General features: G+C 45.4%; 1 protein-coding gene across 6 annotated transcripts in view; it reads right to left on the minus strand.

The window, feature by feature from the left end:
• The window catches only part of CTNND2 (catenin delta 2), a 1,915,824-nt gene that overhangs the window by 302,380 nt on the left and 1,587,015 nt on the right, over nt 1-26,429 (minus strand). For all 6 annotated transcript variants that reach the window (XM_063922708.1, XM_063922704.1, XM_063922707.1 and 3 more), the window contains one exon: nt 8,752-8,962. In XM_063922708.1, coding sequence (XP_063778778.1) covers nt 8,752-8,962 — 211 coding nt within the window. The remainder of the gene's footprint in view (nt 1-8,751; nt 8,963-26,429) is intronic.

Here is a 26,429-nt window from a genome sequence, read left to right on the forward strand (position 1 = left end):
AATTTTGTTTAGACTCTGTAAATCACAATTTTCTTTGGTCAGTCTCTGCTGGCCCAAGTTAGCTTTAGGCTCTCTCAGTGAGCCCCAGTTGGCTGTTGTCTGCTTCTCTAGGCTCCAGCTAAATGAGTAGATACAACATAAACTTTTTTATCTCTGTACAGCTCCTCTTGACACTAGAGAGTTTTTATGTTTTTCTGAAAAGTTTGGCGGGATGTAATGGCGTCCGAAATCACCGGAGGTGCGGGATGCCAGCCAATCTCAGACTTTTTTTTTTAAAAGGTGCAATCACTTACTGGCAAAACGGTGCCTTGTAAGTGGTTACCCCTATAAAGAAAAATGACCGAGATCGGCCAGCATCCCCCACCTCCAGCGATTTTGGATGCCATTACATACCTCCCGTTGTGTCACAAACACAGCCAGTTCCCAGGTACTTCACAACCACTGGTCGTGCTTATTGATGAAATCAATACTCACAGTGAATACACAACTGAGATGCCACCAAGAAGAAAGGGATCTGGAGTACTTGCTTTCTCCTAACGAATACTGTATCACAACTGTGGAAGTAGGGAAGAAGAACAAGCGCCATATGGTGTAGTAATTTTAGGACACAAATGTGACCGAAAGCTAGATAAAATTTGGTAAGTACCGGATAACGTCTTGGTATTAGGCCTGTCAAACTCAGTCTTTCACATCGGCTGTCCCCACTGTTGCTTTATTGCTCCTTCCTGAACAGCAGGAGCCGACCCTGGGACAGTGTGGTGGGGGGAGGTAGCCCAGGGCAAGTACAATCAGGATCAGTAAGGGAAGCTTACGGTACTTACCAAATTTTATCTAGCTTTCGGTCACATTTGTGTCCTAAAATTACTACACCATATGGCGCTTGTTCTTCTTCCCTACTTCCACAGAATCGCACGACTGAACTGACCTAGGTCATACACTGAAGAACCGAGCTGCCACCAAAGAGGTTTGGGAGGTGTTTTTTGGTATAGAATCCCTGCAGGAAGGCTGAAGATACGAACCCAGATACGACTAATCGAGTCGCAGCTTATAAACAATTCGGTGAATCCCTCCTTAGGAAAGGGATCTTCTGAACGTTGGATAAGCGCACCGACCTATAAACAAACTTCTACTGTATCACAACTATTAGTATTATTCAAACACTAATGTTACACATAAGTAGCACTGACTTTAATAATTCTTATAAATGTATAGATTCATTTAACGAACCGCAGATAACGGATGAAATGAGATTTTAAACCTACCAGTAAATCTATTTCTCCTAGTCCGTAGAGGATGCTGGGGACTCCGTAAGGACCATGGGGTATAGACGGGCTCCGCAGGAGATAGGGCACCTAAAAAGAACTTTGACTATGGGTGTGCACTGGCTCCTCCCTCTATGCCCCTCCTCCAGACCTCAGTTAGAGAACTGTGCCCAGAGGAGATGGACAATACAAGGCAGGATTTAGCAATCCAAGGGCAAGATTCATACCAGCCCACACCAAATCATACCATGTAACCTGGAACATACATAACCAGTTAACAGTATGAACAAACGACAGTAACGGTCCAAGACCGATGTCAACTGTAACATAACCCTTATGTAAGCAACAACTATATATAAGTCTATTCCGCACTGGGACGGGCGCCCAGCATCCTCTACGGACTAGGAGAAATAGATTTACCGGTAGGTTTAAAATCTTATTTTCTCTTACATCCTAGAGGATGCTGGGGACTCCGTAAGGACCATGGGGTTTATACCAAAGCATCCAATCAGGCGGGAGAGTGCGTATGACACTGCAGCACCGACTGAGCAAACGCTAGGTCATCAGCCAGGGTATCAAACTTGTAGAATTTATCAAAAGTGTTTGACCCCGACCAAGTCGCCGCTCGGCAAAGTTGTAATGCCGAGACGCCTCGGGCCGCCGCCCAAGAAGAACCCACCTTCCTAGTGGAATGGGCCTTAACCGAATTTGGTACCGGCGAAACAGCCGTAGAGTGAGCCTGCTGAATCGTATTACAGATCCAGCGAGCAATAGTCTGCTTCGAAGCAAGAGCGCCAATCTTATTGGCCGCATACAGGACAAACAGAGCCTCTGTTTTCCTAATTCTAGCCGTCCTGGCTACATACATTTTTAAGGCCCTGACTACGTCCAGGGATCTGGAATCCTCCAGGTCACTTGTAGCCACAGGCACCACAATAGGTTGATTCATATGGAATGAAGAAACCACTTTGGACAAAAATTGCGGACGTGTCCTCAATTCAGCTCGATCCACATGAAAAATCAAGTAGGGGCTCTTGTGTGACAAAGCCGCCAATTCTGACACTCGCCTTGCTGATGCTAAGGCCAACAACATGACCACCTTCCAGGTAAGAAATTTCAACTCAACCTTGTTAAGCGGTTCAAACCAGTGTGATTTTAGGAACTGCAACACCACGTTCAGGTCCCATGGTGCAACTGGAGGCACAAAAGGGGGCTGGATGTGCAGCACTCCCTTTACAAACGTCTGGACTTCTGGAAGAGAAGCCAATTCCTTCTGAAAGAAAATCGAGAGGGCCGAAATCTGTACCTTAACAGAGCCTAATTTCAGGCCCATATCCACTCCTGTCTGTAGGAAGTGGAGAAGACGACCCAGATGAAAATCTTCCGTAGGTGCATTCTTGGTCTCACACCAAGACACATACTTTCGCCAGATACGGTGATAATGTTTTACCGTCACCTTCTTCCTAGACTTTATTAAAGTAGGCATGACCTATTCCGGAATCCCCTTTTTCGCTAGGATTCGGCGTTCAACCGCCATGCCGTCAAACGTAACCGCAGTAAGTCTTGAAATGCACAGGGCCCCTGTTGAAACAGGTCTTCCCTCAGAGGAAGAGGCCAGGGATCTCCTGTGAGCATCTCTTGTAGATCCGAGTACCAGGCCCTTCGAGGCCAGTCTGGGACAACAAGTATCGTCTGTACTCTTCTTCGTCTTATGATCCTCAACACTTTTGTGATGAGAGGAAGAGGAGGAAACACGTAGACCGATTTGAACACCCACGGTGTTACCAGAGCGTCTACTGCTACTGCCTGAGGGTCCCGAGACCTGGCACAATACCTCCGAAGTTTTTTGTTGAGGCGTGACGCCATCATGTCTATTTGAGGAGTTCCCCAAAGACGTGTTAAGTCTGCAAAAACTTCTTAATGAAGTCCCCACTCTCCTGGATGGAGATCGTGTCTGCTGAGGAAGTCTGCTTCCCAGTTGTCCACTCCCGGAATGAAGACAGCCGACAGAGCGCTTACATGATTTTCCGCCCAGCGAAGGATCCTTGTGGCTTCTGCCATCGCGACTCTGCTTCTTGTCCCGCCTTGGTGGTTCACATGAGCCACTGCTGTGGCATTGTCTGATTGAATCAGAACCGTTTTTTTCCCTGTGTGACCGCTCCCCATCCTCGGAGGCTCGCGTCCGTGGTAACCAGGATCCAATCCTGAATTCCGAACCTGCGACCCTCCAGGAGGTGAGCACTTTGCAACCACCACAGGAGGGACACTCTGGTCCCTGGGGACAGAGTTATTTTCCGAAGTAAGTGCAGATGGGACCCGGACCACTTGTCCAGAAGGTCCCATTGAAAAGTCCTTGCATGGAACCTTCCGAAGGGAATGGCCTCGTAGGCCGCCACCATTTTCCCCAGAACTCGAGTGCACTGGTGAACTGACACCCTTTTCGGTTTTAGCAGGTCTCTGACCATGTTCTGGATGTCTTGGGCTTTCTCTATTGGGAGGAAGACCTTCATTTGTTCCGTATCCAGTATCATACCTAGGAACGGTAGTCGAGTTGTCGGAATCAACTGTGACTTCGGTAGATTTAGAATCCAACCGTGATGCTGGAGCACTCTCAGAGAGAGCGCCACACTGCTCAGCAATTTCTCCCTTGATCTTGCGTTTATCGGGAGATCGTCTAAGTATGGGATAATTGTGACTCCATGCTTGCGCAGGACCACCATCATTTCCGCCATTATCTTGGTGAAAATCCTCGGGGCCGTGGAGAGGCCAAACGGCAACGTCTGAAATTGGTAATGACAATCCTGTACAGCGAATCTCAGGTATTCCTGATGGGGGGCATATATGGGAACATGAAGGTACGCATCCTTTATGTCCAGAGACACCATAAACTCCCCCTCCTCCATGTTGGCTATTATTGCTCTGAGAGATTCCATTTCGAATTTGAATCTTTTTATGTACAGGTTTAGGGATTTCAGATTCAAAATAGGTCTGACCGAACCGTCCAGTTTCGGGATCACAAATAGGGTTGAGTAGTAACCTCTTCCCTGCTGGTGCAGGGGAACCTTGATTGTCACTTGCTGTATACACAGCGTTTGAATTGCAGCTAACACTATATCCCTTTCCGATGTGGAAGCTGGTAGGGCCGGTTTGAAAAATCGGTGCGGGGGCACCTCCTCGAATTCCAATTTGTAACCCTGGGAAACTATTTCCAACACCCAGGGATTCAGGTCCGAACTGACCTCAGGGGAGCCCCAGCATCATGCTGTGGGTTTTGGAGCAGCCTGGGAGGACTTTTGTTCCTGGGAACCTGCCGAAGCAGGTGCTCTCTTGCCTCTGCCCTTACCTCTGGCGAGGAAAGAGGATCCCCGACCTCTTTTGGACTTGTGTGACCGAAAGGACTGCATTTGATAGAGTGTTACTTTCTTTTGCTGTTGGGGAATATATGGTAAAAAATTTGATTTACCTGCTGTAGCTGTGGAAACCAGGTCCGTCAGCCCATCCCCAAACAATAAATCACCCTTATAGGGTAGTACTTCCATATGTTTTTTGGAATCCGCATCACCCGTCCATTGGCGAGTCCATAAGGATCTTCTCGCTGAGATAGACATGGCATTGACCCTAGAAGCTAGCAATCCAATGTCCCTTTGAGCATCCCTCATAAATAAGACTGCGTCTTTAATATGGGCTAGAGTTAAGAATATAGTATCCTTATCCATATTAACAAATTGATCTTTCAGCTCATCTGTCCAAGCTGCAATTGCGCTACACACCCATGCCGACGCAATTGTCGGTCGGTCTTAGCACAGCACCCGTATGAGAATAAATACACTTTAAGGTAGTTTCTTGCATGCGATCTGCAGGATCCTTAAGGGCCGCTGTGTCAGGAGACGGTAGCGCCACTTTCTTGGACAAGCGCGTCAGGGCCTTGTCCACAGTGGGGGGTGATTCCCAAATCTCCCTGTCCTGCTTAGGGAAAGGGTATGCCATATAAATTCTTTTGGGGATCTGCGGTCTCTTATCCGAAGTCTCCCAAGCTTTTCCAAAGAAATCATTCAATTCATGAGATGTGAGAAAGTTAATAATCTGTTTCTTTTCCTTAAACATGTGTACCCTTGTGTCGGGGACCGAGGGTTCATCCTCAATATGCAACACATCCCTTATTGCCACAATCATACACTGAATGGTTTTAGTCACCCTAGGGTGCAATTTTACTTCGTCGTAGTCGACACTGGAATCAGAATCCGTGTCGGTAGTAGTGTCTTGTGTTAAGGGACGCTTTTGAAACCTCGACGGGCCCTGTGAGTCGGTCCAATCCGAGGATTGACCCCCTGATGTTCCCCCTAATTCAGCCTTATCAAGCCTTTTATGTAAAAATGCCACACTTGCATTCAACATATGCCACATGTCCATCCAATCCGGAGTCGGCACAACCGACGGGGACACACCACTCATTTGCTCCACCTCCTCCTTGGAGAAGCCCTCCGCCTCAGACATGTCGACACACACGTACCGACACCCCACACACACAGGGATTAACCTATAAGGGGACAAAACCCCATCCAGGCCCTAAGGAGAGACAGAGAGAGAGAGTATGCCAGCACACGCCAGTGCTTAAAAACACTGAAAAAATATGACCAGATAGCGCTTTTCTATATATAATATGCCAATTCCCACTCACTGCGTCACTAATGTGCCCCCCTCCTCTTTTTTCTAGCCTGTGAAGTTCAGCAGGGGAGAGACCAGGGAGCCAGCATTTTCCTCATGCAGCTTCTGTGGAGAAAATGGCGCTGGTTAGTGCTGAGGATCAAGCCCCGCCCACCCGACGGCGGGCTTCGGTCCCAGTGATTTTTCAATAAAAATGGCGGGGGATCATAGATTTACTGCCTCCGCAGCCTAATCAATCTGCATTTGCCCAAATGTGAGGTTTATTGCTGTCAAGCCCCCCCCCCCCCCCCCTACCTGCGCCCTGCACTCTTCAGTGCTGCTCTGTGTGTGTGTAACTGGGAGCAATGGCGCGCAGCTTACCGCTGCGCGCCTTACCTCATGAAGATCTGATGTCTTCTGCCGCCTAAGATGTCTTCTGCCTTCTCATCCGGCTTTTATCTTCGGCATCTGTGAGGAGGACGGCGGCGCAGCTCTGGGATGAACCCCAGGTGAGACCTGTGTTCCGACTCCCTCTGGAGCTAATGGTGTCCAGTAGCCTTAGAAGCAGTGCCCAACTTGACAAGCTAGCTCTGCTTCTCTCTCCTCGGTCCCACGATGCAGGGAGCCTGTTGCCAACAGGACTCCCTGAAAATAAAAAACCTTACAAAATTCTTCTTCAACAGAAAACTCTGGAGGGCTCTCTGCAGTGCACCCATTCTCCTCTGGGCACAAGATCTAACTGAGGTCTGTAGGAGGGGCATAGAGGGAGGAGCCAGTGCACACCCATAGTCAAAGTTCTTTTTAGGTGCCCTATCTCCTGCGGAGCCCGTCTATACTCCATGGTCCTTATGGAGTCCCCAGCATCCTCTAGGACGTAAGAGAAAAATGTATGATTTTTTAAAATCTGAGAACAACCCAGTGCTCAAATAAAAAGTTGCTAAAAGTTTAGAAGGACACACTACAATAGTTAATCTTATAACAATAACAGGAAAATAAAACAGATTTGATCATTTATAAAATAGACTAGTACTCATGTGAGAATTTTTTGCTGCATTCCAAATAAGGCAGACTCTCATTTAGGTAATGGACACATTCTACTAGTTTTCTGAGTCATTTACCAACTCCACCCAGCCAGCAGCTGCTCCCGGGCACATACCTTTAGGTTAACTCGGTACCAAAGTGTATTGATGAGTTACTGTACTCACAAATTGACACAGCATTTTTTAGAGGTGAACCAATGAATCTTGGGACACCTCCATAACCTATTTGAGATGTATACATTATTTGAACTGGTTTTTAAAAGGATGTCTGGGTAAATGGGTTCGAAGCAGATACTTTAAACACACAATCTTTTATGACTAGTCTGAGATTGTTATCTCACTTCCTTGACCCCTTCTGCAGCCATGCAAACAGGTCACATACAGGTCCCACTATGTCAGCCATTTAGATAAATTTCATAAGATAACTTTACATACTGAATACACCTAGGTCAGTAGAATACAAGTGTTTTATACATACAAAGTACATGAAATATAATTTCTAGTGATTAATTCTGGGACTAATTGCTACATTAAGGATAAACTCATTGAACCTGTAAATTAATGTTTGCTCCATTGTTTTGTTTAATTTTTACTTATTACGTAATCATAGGTATTGCTATCTCACTGTGGCCTAAACCTGCTTCTTGCCCCCAAGCTCTGTTTTTGGCACCACCTTCAATCCTCTCCATGTCTTGTTCTAACTTTTGCTATAGTACTGTTTCTATATTTGTGACTCTTGAGACCAGTCTCAGATCTGACTTATCTGCCAATTTATAGTATCATTTATTTATTTATTTTTTCTAACTTGTCTTTTTGTTCCCAAGTTCTTGTTGTGTAGAGATGTTCCAGTGGGTATATTCTAAAAGGTTAAATAATGGTCGCCATAAGCCAAAGTCTACTGAGGTATATCCTGAATATTCCAAAGTAGTTTGGTGTCTGTTTTCCTGTGAACTATCCATTATTACCTCTTCTGGATTACCATCTGACTCATCAACTGCTCCGACTTTCAAATGTCTCTTTTCTCCGAGCTTTCAAAAACTTGATTTTAGGTAATAATATGGCTTGCAGAGGAAGACCCCATGGGAGAGGAACTACCCATACAGATCTACACACTGGTCAATAGTTAAAGTGTGTGGTCAACGGTCAAAGTCTGGAACAGTGATATTTCTAGACAAATGTGAGCCAAACACTATCAACTTTTGTAAAAACGAACACATATTGCTATAATATACTATAATTTTTTTTTACATAATCTAACTTCATTTTGATACAAACATTATTATAAAACATATGTTTGGATTTTCTTTACTTGCTCCTTTTTCCTTTCCTGTTACAGATTGAGTATCCCTTATCCAAAATTCTAAATCCCCACATTTTTGGGTCCCCTACTGAGATAATGACATAAATATTATATATATATATATATATATATATATATTTTTTTTTTTTTTTTTTTTTTTAAGATAATATATATAATACATATGTCATTATCTCAGTAGGGGACCCCAAAATGAGGGATTTACAATTTTGGATAAGGGATACTCTACCTGTATATGATAGAGTGAATATATATTGTACTTTAGCAAATATACTTTAATGGTTATTTTGAACTCATCAGATAAAATTAATAAAAAATAAAAAACTTAAGGAAACAAAACAATCTTTTTTTTGTTGTTGTTGACCACTGATATCAACCTGCAGTAATTTATGCATAATGTGTAGAGCTGCCACCAAATTAATTATGTGCTGAATTACAAATGTAAGACTCTGATAAAAGTGTCACATTATACTGTAGTTTTGCATACTTGTCTCCTTTGCTCTTTGAAATGCCAACTAGTTTTTCGATGCCTCCGGCATCTCGTAGGGCTTTAGCATTCTCCATGTTCTTAGTTATGACTTCATGAAGTGTGCAGCAGATAGCAGTAACAGTGTCATCAGACATAGTCTTGCTAGTTAAGTTGTTGCAGTTGTTGCCCCCAGGAAGACGGTGCACCAGATCCCGCATAGCATATTTGCCTAAGTTTGTAAACATAAAAAATATATATATATTAGAATACAATTTTCTTTGGTGACTGGTGCTGTATGCTTTCTATTATTAAGATAAAATAATACACAACTGTAGTGGATTGTAAAAAGAGAAGCATAATATTGCAGTTTAATGATAACAGTGAAGTAACTGATAAACACTTATGGAAATTGGAGCTTGTGCAAATATAAAGAATTCATGAGAAAAAAAAAACTGTCCTACCTCCTGTAGTAGTCTTATACCAGGTACTAAACTACATACAGTATGCACCATTTCTGTTTCAAATGTTGTAAACCTTAGATTTTTTACATTGGATATTAATTTGATGGGAAAAAATACATAGTTCTTAGAACTCCTTTTAACTCCAGAATCTGGAAAGGGTGGGAGAAATCACAATGGACAAATAATGTATTTTTAATTAAATATTGCAATATTTTTTTTCTTTTACCGTGATTTATCAACAATTAATGTGAAAACAATAAATCACAAGGAACTCAACAGGGAAAAAACTGCATTAGATAGTAAGCTTGCGAGCAGGGCCTCCTACCTCTATGACTGTTTGTTATTACCCAGTTTTGTCTTATCATGGTGTCCAGTTGTAACACGCAATGGAATTTGCTGTGCAATATAAGAAACTGTTAATAATTATCACAAATGAGAAAAAATATCATGCAGATGTGTCCTCATACATCTTGCTTCAATACGCCATGCAGTGGGAGATGTGTGGGTGAGTGAGTTGACAGGTCCAGTGTAACTTCTTTAGCATCGGGTGTCTTTTTTTTGCCAAAAATGTGTCTTACTCACACTGATAGGCACATAAAATGCACAAGCTGACTATGCTGATTAAAATGATATGCAGCATGCAAATATTCTGTATACGACCCCGGCTGTATCTGCATACAGAATGGTGCTTTACAGTGTTCTCTAGGAAAATACTGTAGCGTAGCATTTCCTATGCAGACAGAGCAGCGGTATGACACAACATATTTTAATCAGCAAAAGCTGCTTGTGCATCCTATTCACATTGGGGGTCATTCCGAGTTGTTCGCTCGGTAAAAATCTTCGCATCGCAGCGATTTTCCGCTTAATGCGCATGCGCAATGTCCGCACTGCGACTGCGCCAAGTAAATTTGCTATGCACTTAGGAATTTTACTCACGGCATTTTCATCGTTCTGGCGATCGTAATGTGATTGACAGGAAATGGGTGTTACTGGGCGGAAACAGGCCGTTTTATGGGCGTGTGGGAAAAAACGCTACCGTTTCCGGAAAAAACGCAGGAGTGGCTGGAGAAACGGGGGAGTGTCTGGGCGAACGCAGGGTGTGTTTGTGACGTCAAACCAGGAACGACAAGCAGTGAAATGATCGCAGATGCCGAGTAAGTCTGAAGCTACTCAGAAACTGCTACGAGGTGTGTAATCGCAATATAGCGAATACATCGTTCGCAATTTTAAGATGCTAAGATTCACTCCCAGTAGGCGGCGGCTTAGCATGAGCAAATCTGCTAAAATTCACTTGCGAGCGAACAACTCGGAATGACCCCCATTGTTTTACAAAGAAGAAGCTTGGCGATACCTAGTCACAACACCAGGGCCGAAACTAGGATCCCTGTCACCCGGGGCAAAGCAGTATTTCAGGGCACCCCCTCCCCCCAAAAAATAAATAAATAAATAAGCAAATAAATACAAATAAAATGAAAATAAAAATATAAACCATAAAAATAAATAAATACAATTAAATAAAACATTCAATAAATTAAAAAAAAACACCACCACAATTATAGACTCTACCCTTTCAGACATTTTTTTTTAACCATGAAAGATGGCCTTTTCTGACCCTGAGTGTAGATAGATAGATAGATAGATAGATAGATAGATAGATAGATAGATAGATAGATAGATAGATAGATAGATAGATAGATAGATAGAGATAGATAGATAGATAGATAGATAGATAGATAGATAGATAGATAGATAGATAGATAGATAGATAGATAGAATGAATGGGGGACAGCAAATTTATTTATAGGTATGTATTAAAAATAGTACATTTAAAATTGTTTTTTTGTACAGTAATGTACACATCTTTATAAATACATGTGCACTTCCATTTTCTTTAACATCAGAATTTATTTACAGTGCAGGGTAGGTGGACACACTGGCAGCTACTCTGATTCACTCCCCTACAGAGGCAGAACTCTGGGAGGCAACGGAGTCGGCTGCCGCCGGGCTCATGCTTTAAAGGGTGCACCTCGCCTCCATTGTCTCCAGTTATGTGATGGCAGCAATGAGTCAAACTGACTCATTCCTGTACAGTAAGCCCGCCGGCCGCAGACTGTGATGCGGTCCCTCCAGCACTCACCTCCAGGAAGGCATGGCACTTGTGCGCGACTGCAGTGGTTGTGAAAGTTGGGAGAGGAGCTTCTGCTGCTGCAGGAGGGACGGGGGACGGACGTGCGAGGCACTGTTATGATAAGAACAGCTGGTACAGCTACAGCGCTCACCTCGGATTCCCTATTATGGCTGGCGCTCTGCGGGGAGAGCAGAGCCTTCTTTCACTAGTGCAGAGGAGGAGGAGTAGAAGGTAGAAGATTAGGAACGAGGTGTCTGTGTTCTGTATGTGCCTATATAAGAGGTATGCTCCCGTTCTCCCTCTCTGAGTGCACTGCTATATTCTAGTAAGTATAATTTGTGATATACTGTGAGATATATATATATATATGTATATATATATATATATATATACATACACACTAGTCACCAATGACCCCCATTCTGCCTCATCCTGTCCTCCACTCTGGTCTGCACCCCTTCCCCGAGTCTGACCTCCATTGCCTCCGCCTGCCTCCCCCCCCTCCCTTGGCTAAGATGGAGTCTATGGGCTTCTCCCGCGTTTCCCCACTGAGTGGCAGTGGCACGTGTCTGCCCACGCATGCACACTGTCACGATCCGGGTATCTGGACGCCATTTCTTACCCATCAGATGCCTCCTAAGGCTGGCTCAGCGCTCCAGGACCGGATTCCATCTGTTATCCTGATGTGTACATTCCTGTATCCTCTCCTGTCACTCTGGGACGCTGTCACAGTAAACGCCATATTACACCTGGCATGGCGTCTCCCGCGGCCTCCGCCGCCGTCCCTGAACTTCTGCATGCAGAGTATCTGAGTGGCGATTACGTCAGCCGCGGCCTCCGCGTGGTTGGATGTGCATCTGTCAGCCTGGCGCCTCCTGTCTCCGGTGGCCGGCGCCGCCATTACTGTTTTCATTACCACATGGATTACAAACCAAACTTCCCTCCAAGTGTCTGCATGGGCGCAGCCATCTTGGATTCTGTCAGCTGATCATTTCCACCAATCTGTTCTCAGTATTGATAATCTGCATAATTGCCTAGCCAATCCCTTCCTTGCTGCAGGTATAAATACACTGTGCCTGAGCAAGGAAGGCGTCAGTGCTTTGGTTGTCAAACCTAGTTCCTGTTTGTCTCTCTCCTGTGATTGTCTTCCAGGTTCCAGCTCCTGTCTCAAGACTTCCACCATAGAGACCCGCACCAGCATTCCACCTGCGTTGTAGCCTGACTCTCCAATCCATTGTGGATTCATCTGTTTCCAGCTACAACTTTACCTGCTTCCAGCTCAGCTTCCAGCAGAGTACAGCTTCCCTTAAAGGGCCGGTGTCCTTTCTACACTTTACCACTCTCCACCGGTATTATTATTTCTCCGCTCTCAAGTTCTACATTTCAGTTCATATTTCATCGCTCCCAAGTTCATTTATTATTTAACTGGTTCCAGCCAGTATCCACTCCGTGCTAACAACAGTCTGGTTCCAGCCAGTATCCACAGCAGCTGTTTTATCTTCAGCAACCCAGCTTTTCCTGGAACACCAGCTGGCACAATCCTGGGTTATCTCCATTGCTACAGTCGGGCCTGGTAAGGACTTTCCATCTAGAAGATCATAAGAACTATCTCACTCTACCAGTGCCCTGTGGCTCCTGCCATCCTGTAGTACCCAGGAACTGTATTTATTCTTTGCTGACTTTTACGTTTTCTTTTACTGCTGCTGTGTTGCGGAGTTGTCATAATAAACATCATTGACTTTTATCCAAGTTGTCGTGGTCACGCCTTCGGGCAGTTATTATTCATGTTACTTACATGTCCAGGGGTCTGATACAACCTCCCAGGTTCCGGTACATCTCAGCCCCTACAACTGAGGCTGCCTCCCGTCAGCTCAGGCCCTCAGTTGTGACAGTAAGCACTGACCTAATGAATCCAGCCGGAGACCAGGATCAAGCGGCCAGGCCGATGCAAGAACTGGCAGCCCGACTAGAACATCAGGAGGCTGCACAGGGCCACATCATCCGCAGTCTCCAGGATCTCTCTACTCGGCTGGATGGGATTCAGACAACTCTCCGTGGATCAGGCGCGTCTGGTGCGTCAACCACAGTGACTCCAGCTATAACCCCACCCACCTTACCCACTTCTGCTCCACGTCTTCATCTTCCAACGCCAGCAAAATTTGACGGATCTCCAAGATTCTGCAGGGGATTTCTCAACCAGTGTGAGATTCAGTTTGAGCTACAACCTGGCAATTTTCCCAGTGACCGTACAAAAATTGCCTACATTATTTCTCTTCTCAGTGGCTCAGCCCTTGATTGGGCATCACCGTTATGGGAGAGGTCCGACACCCTGCTATCTTCCTACACTGCCTTCGTGTCAACATTCAGGCGCATCTTCGACGAGCCAGGCCGGGTAACCTCAGCTTCATCCGAGATTCTCCGTTTACGCCAGGGGTCACGTACTGTAGGACAATATCTGATACAGTTCCAGATCCTGGCATCCGAACTGGCATGGAACGACGAGGCCCTGTATGCTGCATTCTGGCATGGCTTATCTGAGCGTATTAAAGATGAGTTAGCAACCAGAGACTTACCTTCTAAGTTAGATGAGCTAATCTCACTCTGCACGAAAGTTGATTTACGTTTCAGAGAGAGAACAACTGAGCGTGGAAGATCATCTGCTCCAAAATCTTCTGCTCCTCCTCCTCGTCAACTGTCACCATCTAAAGATGAGCCCATGCAACTTGCCGTTCCCGTTTAACTCCTGCTGAGCGCCGAAGACGTCTCTCCGAGTTTCTCTGTCTCTATTGTGCAGCTCCGTCTCACACCATTAATGCCTGTCCCAAACGTCCGGGAAACTCCAAATCCTAGTTCGCCAAGGAGAGGGCCGGCTAGGAGTAATGATCTCCTCTCCATCTCCTCAAGATTGTAATCTCCCAGTCTCGCTTCAAGTTGCTCAACGTTATCGGAACGTCATTGCCCTCCTTGATTCCGGAGCGGCTGGGAACTTTATTACCGAAGCCTATGTTAAACGGTGGTCCCTACCCACCGAGAGACTTCCTTCGTCCATTTCTTTAACTGCCGTGGATGGCAGCAAAATTTTTGATGCAGTTATTTCTTTAAGGACTCTACCAGTTCGTCTGAGAGTGGGAGTTCTTCATTCCGAACTTATTTCTTTTTAGTGATTCCAAGAGCCACACATCCTGTGGTCCTGGGCCTTCCATGGCTCCGTCTTCACAATCCTACAATTGATTGGACGACTACGCAAATCCTGGCATGGGGTTCCTCCTGTGCTGAGACATGTTTGTTTAAAGTATTGCCTGTCTGTTCTTCCTCCCCCAGGTCGTCTGATGTTCCACCTCCTCCATATCAAGATTTCACGGATGTGTTCAGTAAAGCTTCTGCTGATATCCTTCCTCCTCATAGAGAATGGGACTGTCCGATTGATCTCGTTCCAGGGAAGGTTCCACCTCGAGGCCGAACTTATCCGTTGTCTCTGCCTGAGACTCATTCTATGGAGGAATATATTAAAGAGAACCTAGCAAAGGGGTTCATTCGACCTTCTTCTTCTCCAGCCGGCGCAGGCTTCTTTTTTGTAAAAAAGAAAGATGGTGGTCTGCGGCCGTGCATCGACTACAGAGGTTTGAACGACATTACCATCAAGAACCGTTATCCTTTACCCCTGATTACTGAGCTCTTTGACAGAGTTAGCGGAGCTACCATCTTTACAAAGCTGGACTTGCGAGGTGCATACAATCTCATCCGGATCCGTGAGGGTGACGAGTGGAAGACCGCCTTTAACACCCGTGACGGACATTATGAGTACCTCGTCATGCCCTTCGGATTGAGCAATGCTCCAGCTGTCTTCCAGCATTTTGTCAATGAGATCTTCAGAGACATTCTATACCGTCATGTCGTGGTCTATCTAGACGATATCCTCATTTTTGCCAACGATTTAGAGGAACATCGTTTTTGGGTTAAAGAGGTTCTGTCCCGTCTCCGTGTCAATCATCTCTATTGCAAATTAGAAAAATGCGTCTTTGAAGTCAAGTCCATTCCGTTTCTAGGGTACATTGTGTCCGGTTCCGGACTAGAGATGGATCCTGAGAAACTACAAGCAATCCAAAATTGGCCGGTACCCTTAACCCTCAAAGGGGTCCAGAGGTTCTTAGGGTTCGCCAACTATTACCGAAAGTTTATACGAGACTTTTCCACCATTGTGGCGCCTATTACTGCTTTTACTAAGAAGGGTGCTAACCCGTCCAAGTGGTCTGAAGAAGCCATGCAAGCATTTCATCTTTTAAAACAAAGGTTCATCTCTGCGCCTGTTCTGAAACAGCCTGACATCGACTCTCCTTTCATCTTAGAGGTGGATGCCTCCTCCGTTGGAGTAGGAGCGGTGTTATCTCAGAGGGCTAAAGATGGCCATTTACACCCTTGCAGTTTCTTCTCCCGGAAGTTCTCCCCAGCTGAGCGCAACTATGCCATTGGCGACCAGGAGTTGCTAGCCATCAAGCTCGCTCTAGAAGAGTGGAGGTATCTGTTGGAGGGAGCTTCTCATTCAATCACCATACATACAGACCACAAGAACCTTTTATACCTGAAGGGCGCACAATGTCTCAACCCTCGTCAGGCCAGATGGGCACTTTTCTTTTCCAGGTTCGACTTTAAACTCCAGTTCTGTCCGGGCTCTCAGAATCGCAAGGCCGATGCCCTTTCCCGCTCATGGGAGCAAGAAAATGAGTCAGAGTCTTCAGACAAGCATCCTATTATAAATCCGTTGGCATTCTCCACGGTAGGGATGGACTCTACGCCCCCATCAGGGAAAAGTTTTGTGAAGCCGATGCTAAGGAAGAAGCTCATGCATTGGGCCCATGCTTCCCGTTTTGCCGGACATACAGGTATCCAAAAAACCCTGGAGTTTATCTCTAGGTCCTATTGGTGGACAACTCTGAAAAAGGACGTCTTGGAGTTTATTGCATCTTGCCCAAAGTGTGCCCAACATAAAGTATCCCGCCAGTCGCCTGCGGGGCAACTGGTTCCACTATCCGTTCCCCGTCGACCATGGACTCACTTGTCGATGGATTTCATTACAGACTTACCCATGTGCAACAAGTTCAATACCATCTGGGTGGTAGTTGACCGGTTCACCAAGATGGCACACTTCATTCCTCTCACCGGTCTTCCGTCAGCTTCCAAGTTGGCTCAAGTATTCATACAAGAGATCTTCCGACTCCACGGTCTTCCTGAAGAAATTATCTCAGATCGAGGAGTTCAATTCACAGCCAAATTCTGGCGAAGTTTATGTCAAGTCCTCCAAGTCAAGCTAAAGTTTTCCACGGCTTACCATCCTCAGACCAATGGTCAAACCGAGAGGGTGAATCAGGACTTGGAGGCCTTCCTCCGCATCTATGTGTCCTCCTCTCAAGATGACTGGGTTCAATTACTTCCCTGGGCCGAGTTCTGTCATAACAACCAGTATCATTCTTCATCTGCTTCAACACCATTCTTCACTAACTTTGGATTCCACCCTAAAGTCCCTGAGTTCCAACCGCTTCCAGCAACTTCTGTTCCCGCAGTGGATATCACCTTGCATCAGTTTGCCAATATCTGGAAGAGCGTACGATCAGCTCTGCTCAAGGCATCGTTCAGGTACAAGAAGTTTGCGAATAAGAAGCGTCGAGCAGTTCCTGCTCTCAAGGTGGGTGATCGGGTATGGTTATCCACGAAGAATTTGAGGTTAAGAGTTCCCAGTATGAAGTTTGCACCTCGCTATATCGGTCCTTTCAAGATTGAACAAGTCATCAATCCTGTTGCTTACAGACTCCAGTTGCCTCCCTTCTTAAAAATACCCAGGACATTCCATGTTTCCCTGTTGAAACCGCTGATCTTGAATCGGTTTCATTCCTCACTTCCTCCAACTCCGAAAGTCCAAACTCAACGAGGCGTTGAGTATGAAGTGGCCAAGATCCTGGACTCACGTCACCGTTACGGTCAACTTCAATATCTTATTGACTGGAAAGGTTATGGTCCTGAGGAACGTTCATGGACCAATGCTTCTGATGTCCATGCTCCTGCCTTGGTCCGGAGATTCCATTCCAAGTTTCCTCAAAAGCCAAAGAAGTGTCCTGGGGCCACTCCTAAAGGGGGGGGTGCTGTCACGATCCGGGTATCTGGACGCCATTTCTTACCCATCAGATGCCTCCTAAGGCTGGCTCAGCGCTCCAGGACCGGATTCCATCTGTTATCCTGATGTGTACATTCCTGTATCCTCTCCTGTCACTCTGGGACGCTGTCACAGTAAACGCCATATTACACCTGGCATGGCGTCTCCCGCGGCCTCCGCCGCCGTCCCTGAACTTCTGCATGCAGAGTATCTGAGTGGCGATTACGTCAGCCGCGGCCTCCGCTGTGTCCGCGTGGTTGGATGTGCATCTGTCAGCCTGGCGCCTCCTGTCTCCGGTGGCCGGCGCCGCCATTACTGTTTTCATTACCACATGGATTACAAACCAAACTTCCCTCCAAGTGTCTGCATGGGCGCAGCCATCTTGGATTCTGTCAGCTGATCATTTCCACCAATCTGTTCTCAGTATTGATAATCTGCATAATTGCCTAGCCAATCCCTTCCTTGCTGCAGGTATAAATACACTGTGCCTGAGCAAGGAAGGCGTCAGTGCTTTGGTTGTCAAACCTAGTTCCTGTTTGTCTCTCTCCTGTGATTGTCTTCCAGGTTCCAGCTCCTGTCTCAAGACTTCCACCATAGAGACCCGCACCAGCATTCCACCTGCGGTGTAGCCTGACTCTCCAATCCATTGTGGATTCATCTGTTTCCAGCTACAACTTTACCTGCTTCCAGCTCAGCTTCCAGTAGAGTACAGCTTCCCTTAAAGGGCCGGTGTCCTTTCTACACTTTACCACTCTCCACCGGTATTATTATTTCTCCGCTCTCAAGTTCTACATTTCAGTTCATATTTCATCGCTCCCAAGTTCATTTATTATTTAACTGGTTCCAGCCAGTATCCACTCCGTGCTAACAACAGTCTGGTTCCAGCCAGTATCCACAGCAGCTGTTTTATCTTCAGCAACCCAGCTTTTCCTGGAACACCAGCTGGCACAATCCTGGGTTATCTCCATTGCTACAGTCGGGCCTGGTAAGGACTTTCCATCTAGAAGATCATAAGAACTATCTCACACTACCAGTGCCCTGTGGCTCCTGCCATCCTGTAGTACCCAGGAACTGTATTTATTCTTTGCTGACTTTTACGTTTTCTTTTACTGCTGCTGTGTTGCGGAGTTGTCATAATAAACATCATTGACTTTTATCCAAGTTGTCGTGGTCACGCCTTCGGGCAGTTATTATTCATGTTACTTACATGTCCAGGGGTCTGATACAACCTCCCAGGTTCCGGTACATCTCAGCCCCTACAACTGAGGCTGCCTCCCGTCAGCTCAGGCCCTCAGTTGTGACACACACATAGGACTCCAGGAAATCCTATCGTAGCCAAAGAACAGCTCTTACCGCAAGAGCTGTCCTTTGGAATTTTCTTCAAGCATACGCCATTATGCCTGCGAAGAATGGTGGGATATATATATATATATATATTTGTCAAGATAAATATGGGTGCCTCTCCACCTCTATATATATATATATATAGCAGGTGGAAGGCGGCACTCCAAGGTCTTAGAAATCACTGAAAAAGATAGGTGCTGAACACCATAAGCTGCAGTAACGTTTCAGTTTATTAACCAAACTTTCGTCAGACCAAAAGAACCATAAAACAAATCATACCTTTATAGAAGAACACCCAGTGCCTCCATCAGCGTGTGTCTCGTGCAGGGAGCCCGTCCGGTGACGTCACAGTCCTGCGACGTGCGCCTCACAGCGCTGCACCCGGTCCGGCTGTAGCTATGGAAACCAAACAAACGTGACTAACAGAAAAAGCCTAGTCCCCGGGTGAGAAATCAGATGTACACAGAAGCTCAAAGTGTGGATCATTCCTGTAGCCGGCTAAAAGTAAAAGAGCCGAAAGATACATAAAAAGCTGTGTGCCTGACCGACACTGTGGCAAAAATGCTAATGAATGGAATGCTGGCATGACAGGAATGCTGCGCTAACTGAGCAGAGAAGAAAATAATGTCAGCGAGGTCATAGACAATGAGTTAACATGTGTCAGATAATTTAACCCCTAGTGCATACTGAGACAGATCCCAGGGTAAAATGAAAATCATGCAAGAACAGGAGGTAAGAGCTTATCACTGATATAAACCACAAAATGAAATAACAGTTTACAAGAAACAATTCAAGTTAAGCTGTTCATTCAAGCCCATCGGGGCAATGGTATTGAGGTTATGGATCCAAGTAGATTCCAGTTGAAGCAACTTGCGCCCCCTGTCCCCTCCCCTGATATTGGGGGGGACCTGATCGATGATTTTGTAACGTAAAGTCGCCAAACTGTGATTGTGTGATTTAAAGTGTCGAGCAACCGGCTGTTCAGTGTCGGTACCCTCCAAGGCCTGTCGGATTGAAAGTCTGTGATTGGCCATTCTTTCTTTAAAAGTACAAATAGTCTTGCCTATATAAAAGAGGCCGCAGGGGCAACGTATATAATATATTACGTACTGACTAGAACATGTTAGTACGTGTCGTATGGGAATACGTTTGCCGGACTGAGGATGAGTAAAGGAGGGACCTGTTTCCAAATAGCTGCATGTGATGCAGCCTGTGCACCGGTAACAGCCTGGTTTTTTGGTAAGAAAATGAGTCTTGATGGATGTAGACTGTCCAGTGACGTTGTTCTTTACCAAAAAGTTTTTTAGACTCTACCTCTGGTGAAGCTGGGTAAGATTTTCAGATTTTTTAAACTCCTGAGATCTGGATCCAGTGTGACGATGGGCCATAATTGTTTGGCTTCATGCATATTAAATTGACTCTGATGATGATATTGCTGTACAAAGGGCACTTTGTCGGAAATGGCACCTTTTTTGTTTGCTACATTAAGTAGCCGATCCCTAGGGATCGCCAGTGCCTATTGCTTGGATTTGAGAAGATCTGTGTAGTTGTATCCTCTTTCTTGAAACAATGAAATCATGCCATCAATAGCTTGAGAAGCTTTTTGGTAGGTGTCAGAGATGCGACAGACCCGCAGGAACTGTGAGAACGGTAAGCCTTTAATACAGGCTGGTGGATGTTGACTAGATGCATGTAAATAAGTATTCCGATCAGTGGTTTTTCTGTACAGGTTAGTATGAAGACTGCCTGCTTCCAATGTAACCTGAACATCTAAAAAATTAACCTTTTCAGAACTGATCGAAAAGGTGAATTTTATGTTGTCATCCTTGGTATTAATACATTCAATGGCTTTTGTAAGGGCTTCTGCGGAACCACGCCAGATCAGGAACAAATCATCTATGTATCTGGTGATCCATATAATGCCTTGTGAAAAGGGGCCATCTGAAAGAAGGAGTTGTTGTTCCTTGGCGAACATGAAGGCGTTGGCAAAGGTGGGGGCCACGCAAGATCCCATTGCGCACCCCCGTAGCTGCAGGAACCATTTCCCGTCAAAAAGAAAATAGTTGCGTTTGAGTGTCAATTCGAGAAGCGTAATGAAAAAGGCAATATCAGGACCGGTATATTCTGAATCATTGAGTAATAAATTCCTTGTGGCATCCAGACCCTCCTCGTGAGGGATGTTAGTATATAGGGAGATGACATCTAGCGTACAAATGATGCAATCTGAAGGAAGAGTTTTGAATTGCTGTAATTTCTGTAAAAAGGTAGTCGTGTCCTTTAAATACATCGGTTGCTTTTGCACAATGGGCTGGAGATAAATGTCGAGATATTGTGAAATTTTGTAGTATAATGAATCCCTGGCCGCAATGATGGTCCTGCCTGGGGGTTTGGTAACACTTTTATGTAATTTGGGGATGGTATATAGTACCGGCGCTATAGGGTATGCTTGTTGTAAACTCTTGCAAGTAGTATCAGAAATAATCTGATTGTGATAAGCATTCATCAGAATGTTGTCCAGTTCCTGTTTGTACTGTGCTGTGGGATCTGTGGGTAAATGACAGTAAACAGAAGAATCAGCCAGTTGAGAATAAACTTCGAACTTGTAGTCCTTTAAATTCAGAACTACAACCCCCCCGCCCTTGTCCGCCGGACGGATAACTATGTCGGTATATGTCTGTAAATTATGAAGCGCTAGTCTTTTTTCCTTAGTGATGTTCTGTCGGATCCGTGAAGGTTGTCTAGCATTGATCAATGTTTTTTGATCTAGCGTCTTAGTAAAACATTTGATAGAGATGTTACTTGAGGGGGGATCAAACTTAGATTTAGATTTGATCTTGTGAGGAACATCTGTGATCGAGGCTGAAATGGACGGAGCTACTTTGTCAAAATGTTCTTTGATACGTAATCTGCGTGCAAATCTACAGGAATCAACCTTCCACTGCATTTCGTTGAACTTGCCCGTAGGCACAAATGAAAGTCCTTTGTTCAAAACGGCGAGTTCACCGTGTGTGAGAATCCGATCTGAAAGGTTGAAGACAGTATTTATTTCTTTGTCTTTGATGTTTTTTTGTTACTCCCTCCTCCACTGGCCGCCGCGCCTTGTGTGGCTGTTTTTTTGGGGGGCCGCGCTGTGCGCGGGTGCGTATCCCTAAAGGGGGTTTACCTGTGCTGGTAGATGCTGTTTCATCAGTTTCGTAAGAAGTACCTTCACCACGGAATACCAGATTCAGGGAAAGGCAAAGAAATAGACGTCCTTTTGAAACGGATTCTTCCAGTGGTGAAGGTACTTCTTACGAAACTGATGAAACAGCATCTACCAGCACAGGTAAACCCCCTTTAGGGATACGCACCCGCGCACAGCGCGGCCCCCCAAAAACAGCCGCACGAGGCGCGGAGGCCAGTGGAGGAGGGAGTACCAAAAAACATCAAAGACAAAGAAATAAATACTGTCTTCAACCTTTCAGATCGGATTCTCACACACGGTGAACTCGCCGTTTTGAACAAAGGACTTTCATTTGTGCCTACGGGCAAGTTCAACGAAATGCAGTGGAAGGTTGATTCCTATAGATTTGCACGCAGATTACGTATCAAAGAACATTTTGACAAAGTAGCTCCGTCCATTTCAGCCTCGATCACAGATGTTCCTCACAAGATCAAATCTAAATCTAAGTTTGATCCCCCCTCAAGTAACATCTCTATCAAATGTTTTACTAAGACGCTAGATCAAAAAACATTGATCCATGCTAGACAACCTTCACGGATCTGACAGAACATCACTAAGGAAGAAAGACTAGCGCTTCATAATTTACAGACATATACCGACATAGTTATCCGTCCGGCGGACAAGGGCGGGGGGTTGTAGTTCTGAATTTGAAGGACTACAAGTCCGAAGTTTATTCTCAACTGGCTGATTCTTCTGTTTACTGCCATCTACCCACAGATCCCACAGCACAGTACAAACAGGAACTGGACAACATTCTGATGAATGCTTATCACAATCAGATTATTTCTGATACTACTTGCAAGAGTTTACAACAAGCATACCCTATAGCGCCGGTACTATATACCATCCCCAAATTACATAAAAGTGTTACCAAACCCCCAGGCAGGACCATCATTGCGGCCAGGGATTCATTGTACTACAAAATTTCACAATATCTCGACATTTATCTCCAGCCCATTGTGCAAAAGCAACCGATGTATTTAAAGGACACGACTACCTTTTTACAGAAATTACAGCAATTCAAAACTCTTCCTTCAGATTGCATCATTTGTACGCTAGATGTCATCTCCCTATATACTAACATCCCTCACGAGGAGGGTCTGGATGCCACAAGGAATTTATTACTCAATGATTCAGAATATACCGGTCCTGATATTGCCTTTTTCATTACGCTTCTCGAATTGACACTCAAACGCAACTATTTTCTTTTTGACGGGAAATGGTTCCTGCAGCTACGGGGGTCCGCAATGGGATCTTGCGTGGCCCCCACCTTTGCCAACGCCTTCATGTTCGCCAAGGAACAACAACTCCTTCTTTCAGATGGCCCCTTTTCACAAGGCATTATATGGATCACCAGATACATAGATGATTTGTTCCTGATCTGGCGTGGTTCCGCAGAAGCCCTTACAAAAGCCATTGAATGTATTAATACCAAGGATGACAACATAAAATTCACCTTTTCGATCAGTTCTGAAAAGGTTAATTTTTTAGATGTTCAGGTTACATTGGAAGCAGGCAGTCTTCATACTAACCTGTACAGAAAAACCACTGATCGGAATACTTATTTACATGCATCTAGTCAACATCCACCAGCCTGTATTAAAGGCTTACCGTTCTCACAGTTCCTGCGGGTCTGTCGCATCTCTGACACCTACCAAAAAGCTTCTCAAGCTATTGATGGCATGATTTCATTGTTTCAAGAAAGAGGATACAACTACACAGATCTTTTCAAATCCAAGCAAAAGGCACTGGCGATCCCTAGGGATCAGCTACTTAATGTAGCAACCAAAAAAGGTGCCATTTCCGACAAAGTGCCCTTTGTACAGCAATATCATCATCAGAGTCAATTTAATATGCATGAAGCCAAACAATTATGGCCCATCGTCACACTGGATCCAGATCTCAGGAGTTTCAAAAATCTGAAAATCTTACCCAGCTTCACCAGAGGTAGAAGTCTAAAAAACTTGGTAAAGAACGACGTCACTGGACAGTCTACATCCATCAAGACTCATTTTCTTACCAAAAAAACAGGCTGTTACCGGTGCACAGGCTGCATCACATGCAGCTATTTGGAAACAGGTCCCTCCTTTACTCATCCTCAGTCCGGCAAACGTATTCCCATACGACACGTACTAACATGTTCTAGTCAGTACGTAATATATTATATACGTTGCCCCTGCGGCCTCTTTTATATAGGCAAGACTATTTGTACTTTTAAAGAAAGAATGGCCAATCACAGACTTTCAATCCGACAGGCCTTGGAGGGTACCGACACTGAACAGCCGGTTGCTCGACACTTTAAATCACACAATCACAGTTTGGCGACTTTACGTTACAAAATCATCGATCAGGTCCCCCCCCAATATCAGGGGAGGGGACAGGGGGCGCAAGTTGCTTCAACTGGAATCTACTTGGATCCATAACCTCAATACCATTGCCCCGATGGGCTTGAATGAACAGCTTAACTTGAATTGTTTCTTGTAAACTGTTATTTCATTTTGTGGTTTATATCAGTGATACGCTCTTACCTCCTGTTCTTGCATGATTTTCATTTTACCCTGGGATCTGTCTCAGTATGCACTAGGGGTTAAATTATCTGACACATGTTAACTCATTGTCTATGACCTCGCTGACATTATTTTCTTCTCTGCTCAGTTAGCGCAGCATTCCTGTCATGCCAGCATTCCATTCATTAGCATTTTTGCCACAGTGTCGGTCAGGCACACAGCTTTTTATGTATCTTTCGGCTCTTTTACTTTTAGCCGGCTACAGGAATGATCCACACTTTGAGCTTCTGTGTACATCTGATTTCTCACCCGGGGACTAGGCTTTTTCTGTTAGTCACGTTTGTTTGGTTTCCATAGCTACAGCCGGACCGGGTGCAGCGCTGTGAGGCGCACGTCGCAGGACTGTGACGTCACCGGACGGGCTCCCTGCACGAGACACACGCTGATGGAGGCACTGGGTGTTCTTCTATAAAGGTATGATTTGTTTTATGGTTCTTTTGGTCTGACGAAAGTTTAGTTAATAAACTGAACGTTACTGCAGCTTATGGTGTTCAGCACCTATCTTTTTCAGTGATTTCTAAGACCTTGGAGTGCCGCCTTCCACCTGCTATTTCTATACGTTGCAATACGTATTTTAGGAGGGCAACCAGGCATTTACTTTATGTTTGTGAACGAGAGCCGGCTTTTTTCCATATATATATATATATATATATATATATACACACACTGCTCAAAAAAATAAAGGGAACACTTAAACAACACAATGTAACGCCAAGTCAATCACACTTCTGTGAAATCAAACTGTCCACTTAGGAAGCAACACTGATTGACAATCAATTTCACATGCTGTTGTGCAAATGGAATAGACAACAGGTGGAAATGATAGGCAATTAGCAAGACACCCCTAATAAAGGAGTTGTTCTGCAGGTGGTGACCACAGACCACTTCTCAGCTCCTATGCTTTCTGGCTGATGTTTTGGTCACTTTTGAAAGCTGGCGGTGCTTTCACTCTAATGGTAGCATGAGACGGAGTCTACAACCCACACAAGTGGCTCAGGTAGTGCAGCTCATCCAGGATGGCACATCAATACGAGCTGTGGCAAGAAGGTTGCTGTGTCTGTCAGCGTAGTGTCCAGAGCATGGAGGCGCTACCAGGAGACAGGCCAGTACATCAGGAGACGTGGAGGAGGCCATAGGAGGGCAACAACCCAGCAGCAGGACCCCTACCTCCGCCTTTGTGCAAGGAGGAACAGGAGGAGCACTGCCAGAGCCCTGCAAAATGACCTCCAGCAAGCCACAAATGTGCATGTGTCTACTCAAACGATCAGAAACAGACTCCATGAGGGTGGTATGAGGGCCCGACGTCCACAGGTGGGGGTTGTGCTTACAGCTCAACACCGTGCAGGACGTTTGGCATTTGCCAGAGAATACCAAGATTGTCAAATTCGACACTGGTGCCCTGTGCTCTTCACAGATGAAAGCAGGTTCTCACTGAGCACATGTGACAGACGTGACAGAGTCTGGAGACGCCAAGCAGAACGTTCTGCTGCCTGCAACATCCTCCAGCATGACCGGTTTGGCAGTGGGTCAGTAATGGTGTGGGTTGGCATTTCTTTGGGGGGCCGCACAGCCCTCCATGTGCTCGCCAGAGGTAGCCTGGCTGCCATTAGGTACCGAGATGAGATCCTCAGACCCCTTGTGAGACCATATGCTGGTGCGGTTGGCCCTGGGTTCCTCCTAATGCAAGACAATGCTAGACCTCATGTGGCTGGAGTGTGTCAGCAGTTCCTGCAAGACGAAGGCATTGATGCTATAGACTGGCCCGCCCGTTCCCCAGACCTGAATCCAATTGAGCACATCTGGGACATCATGTCTCGCTCCATCCACC

Source organism: Pseudophryne corroboree, chromosome 5 (assembly GCF_028390025.1).
Source record: "Pseudophryne corroboree isolate aPseCor3 chromosome 5, aPseCor3.hap2, whole genome shotgun sequence".
Classification (NCBI taxonomy): Eukaryota; Metazoa; Chordata; class Amphibia; order Anura; family Myobatrachidae; genus Pseudophryne; species Pseudophryne corroboree.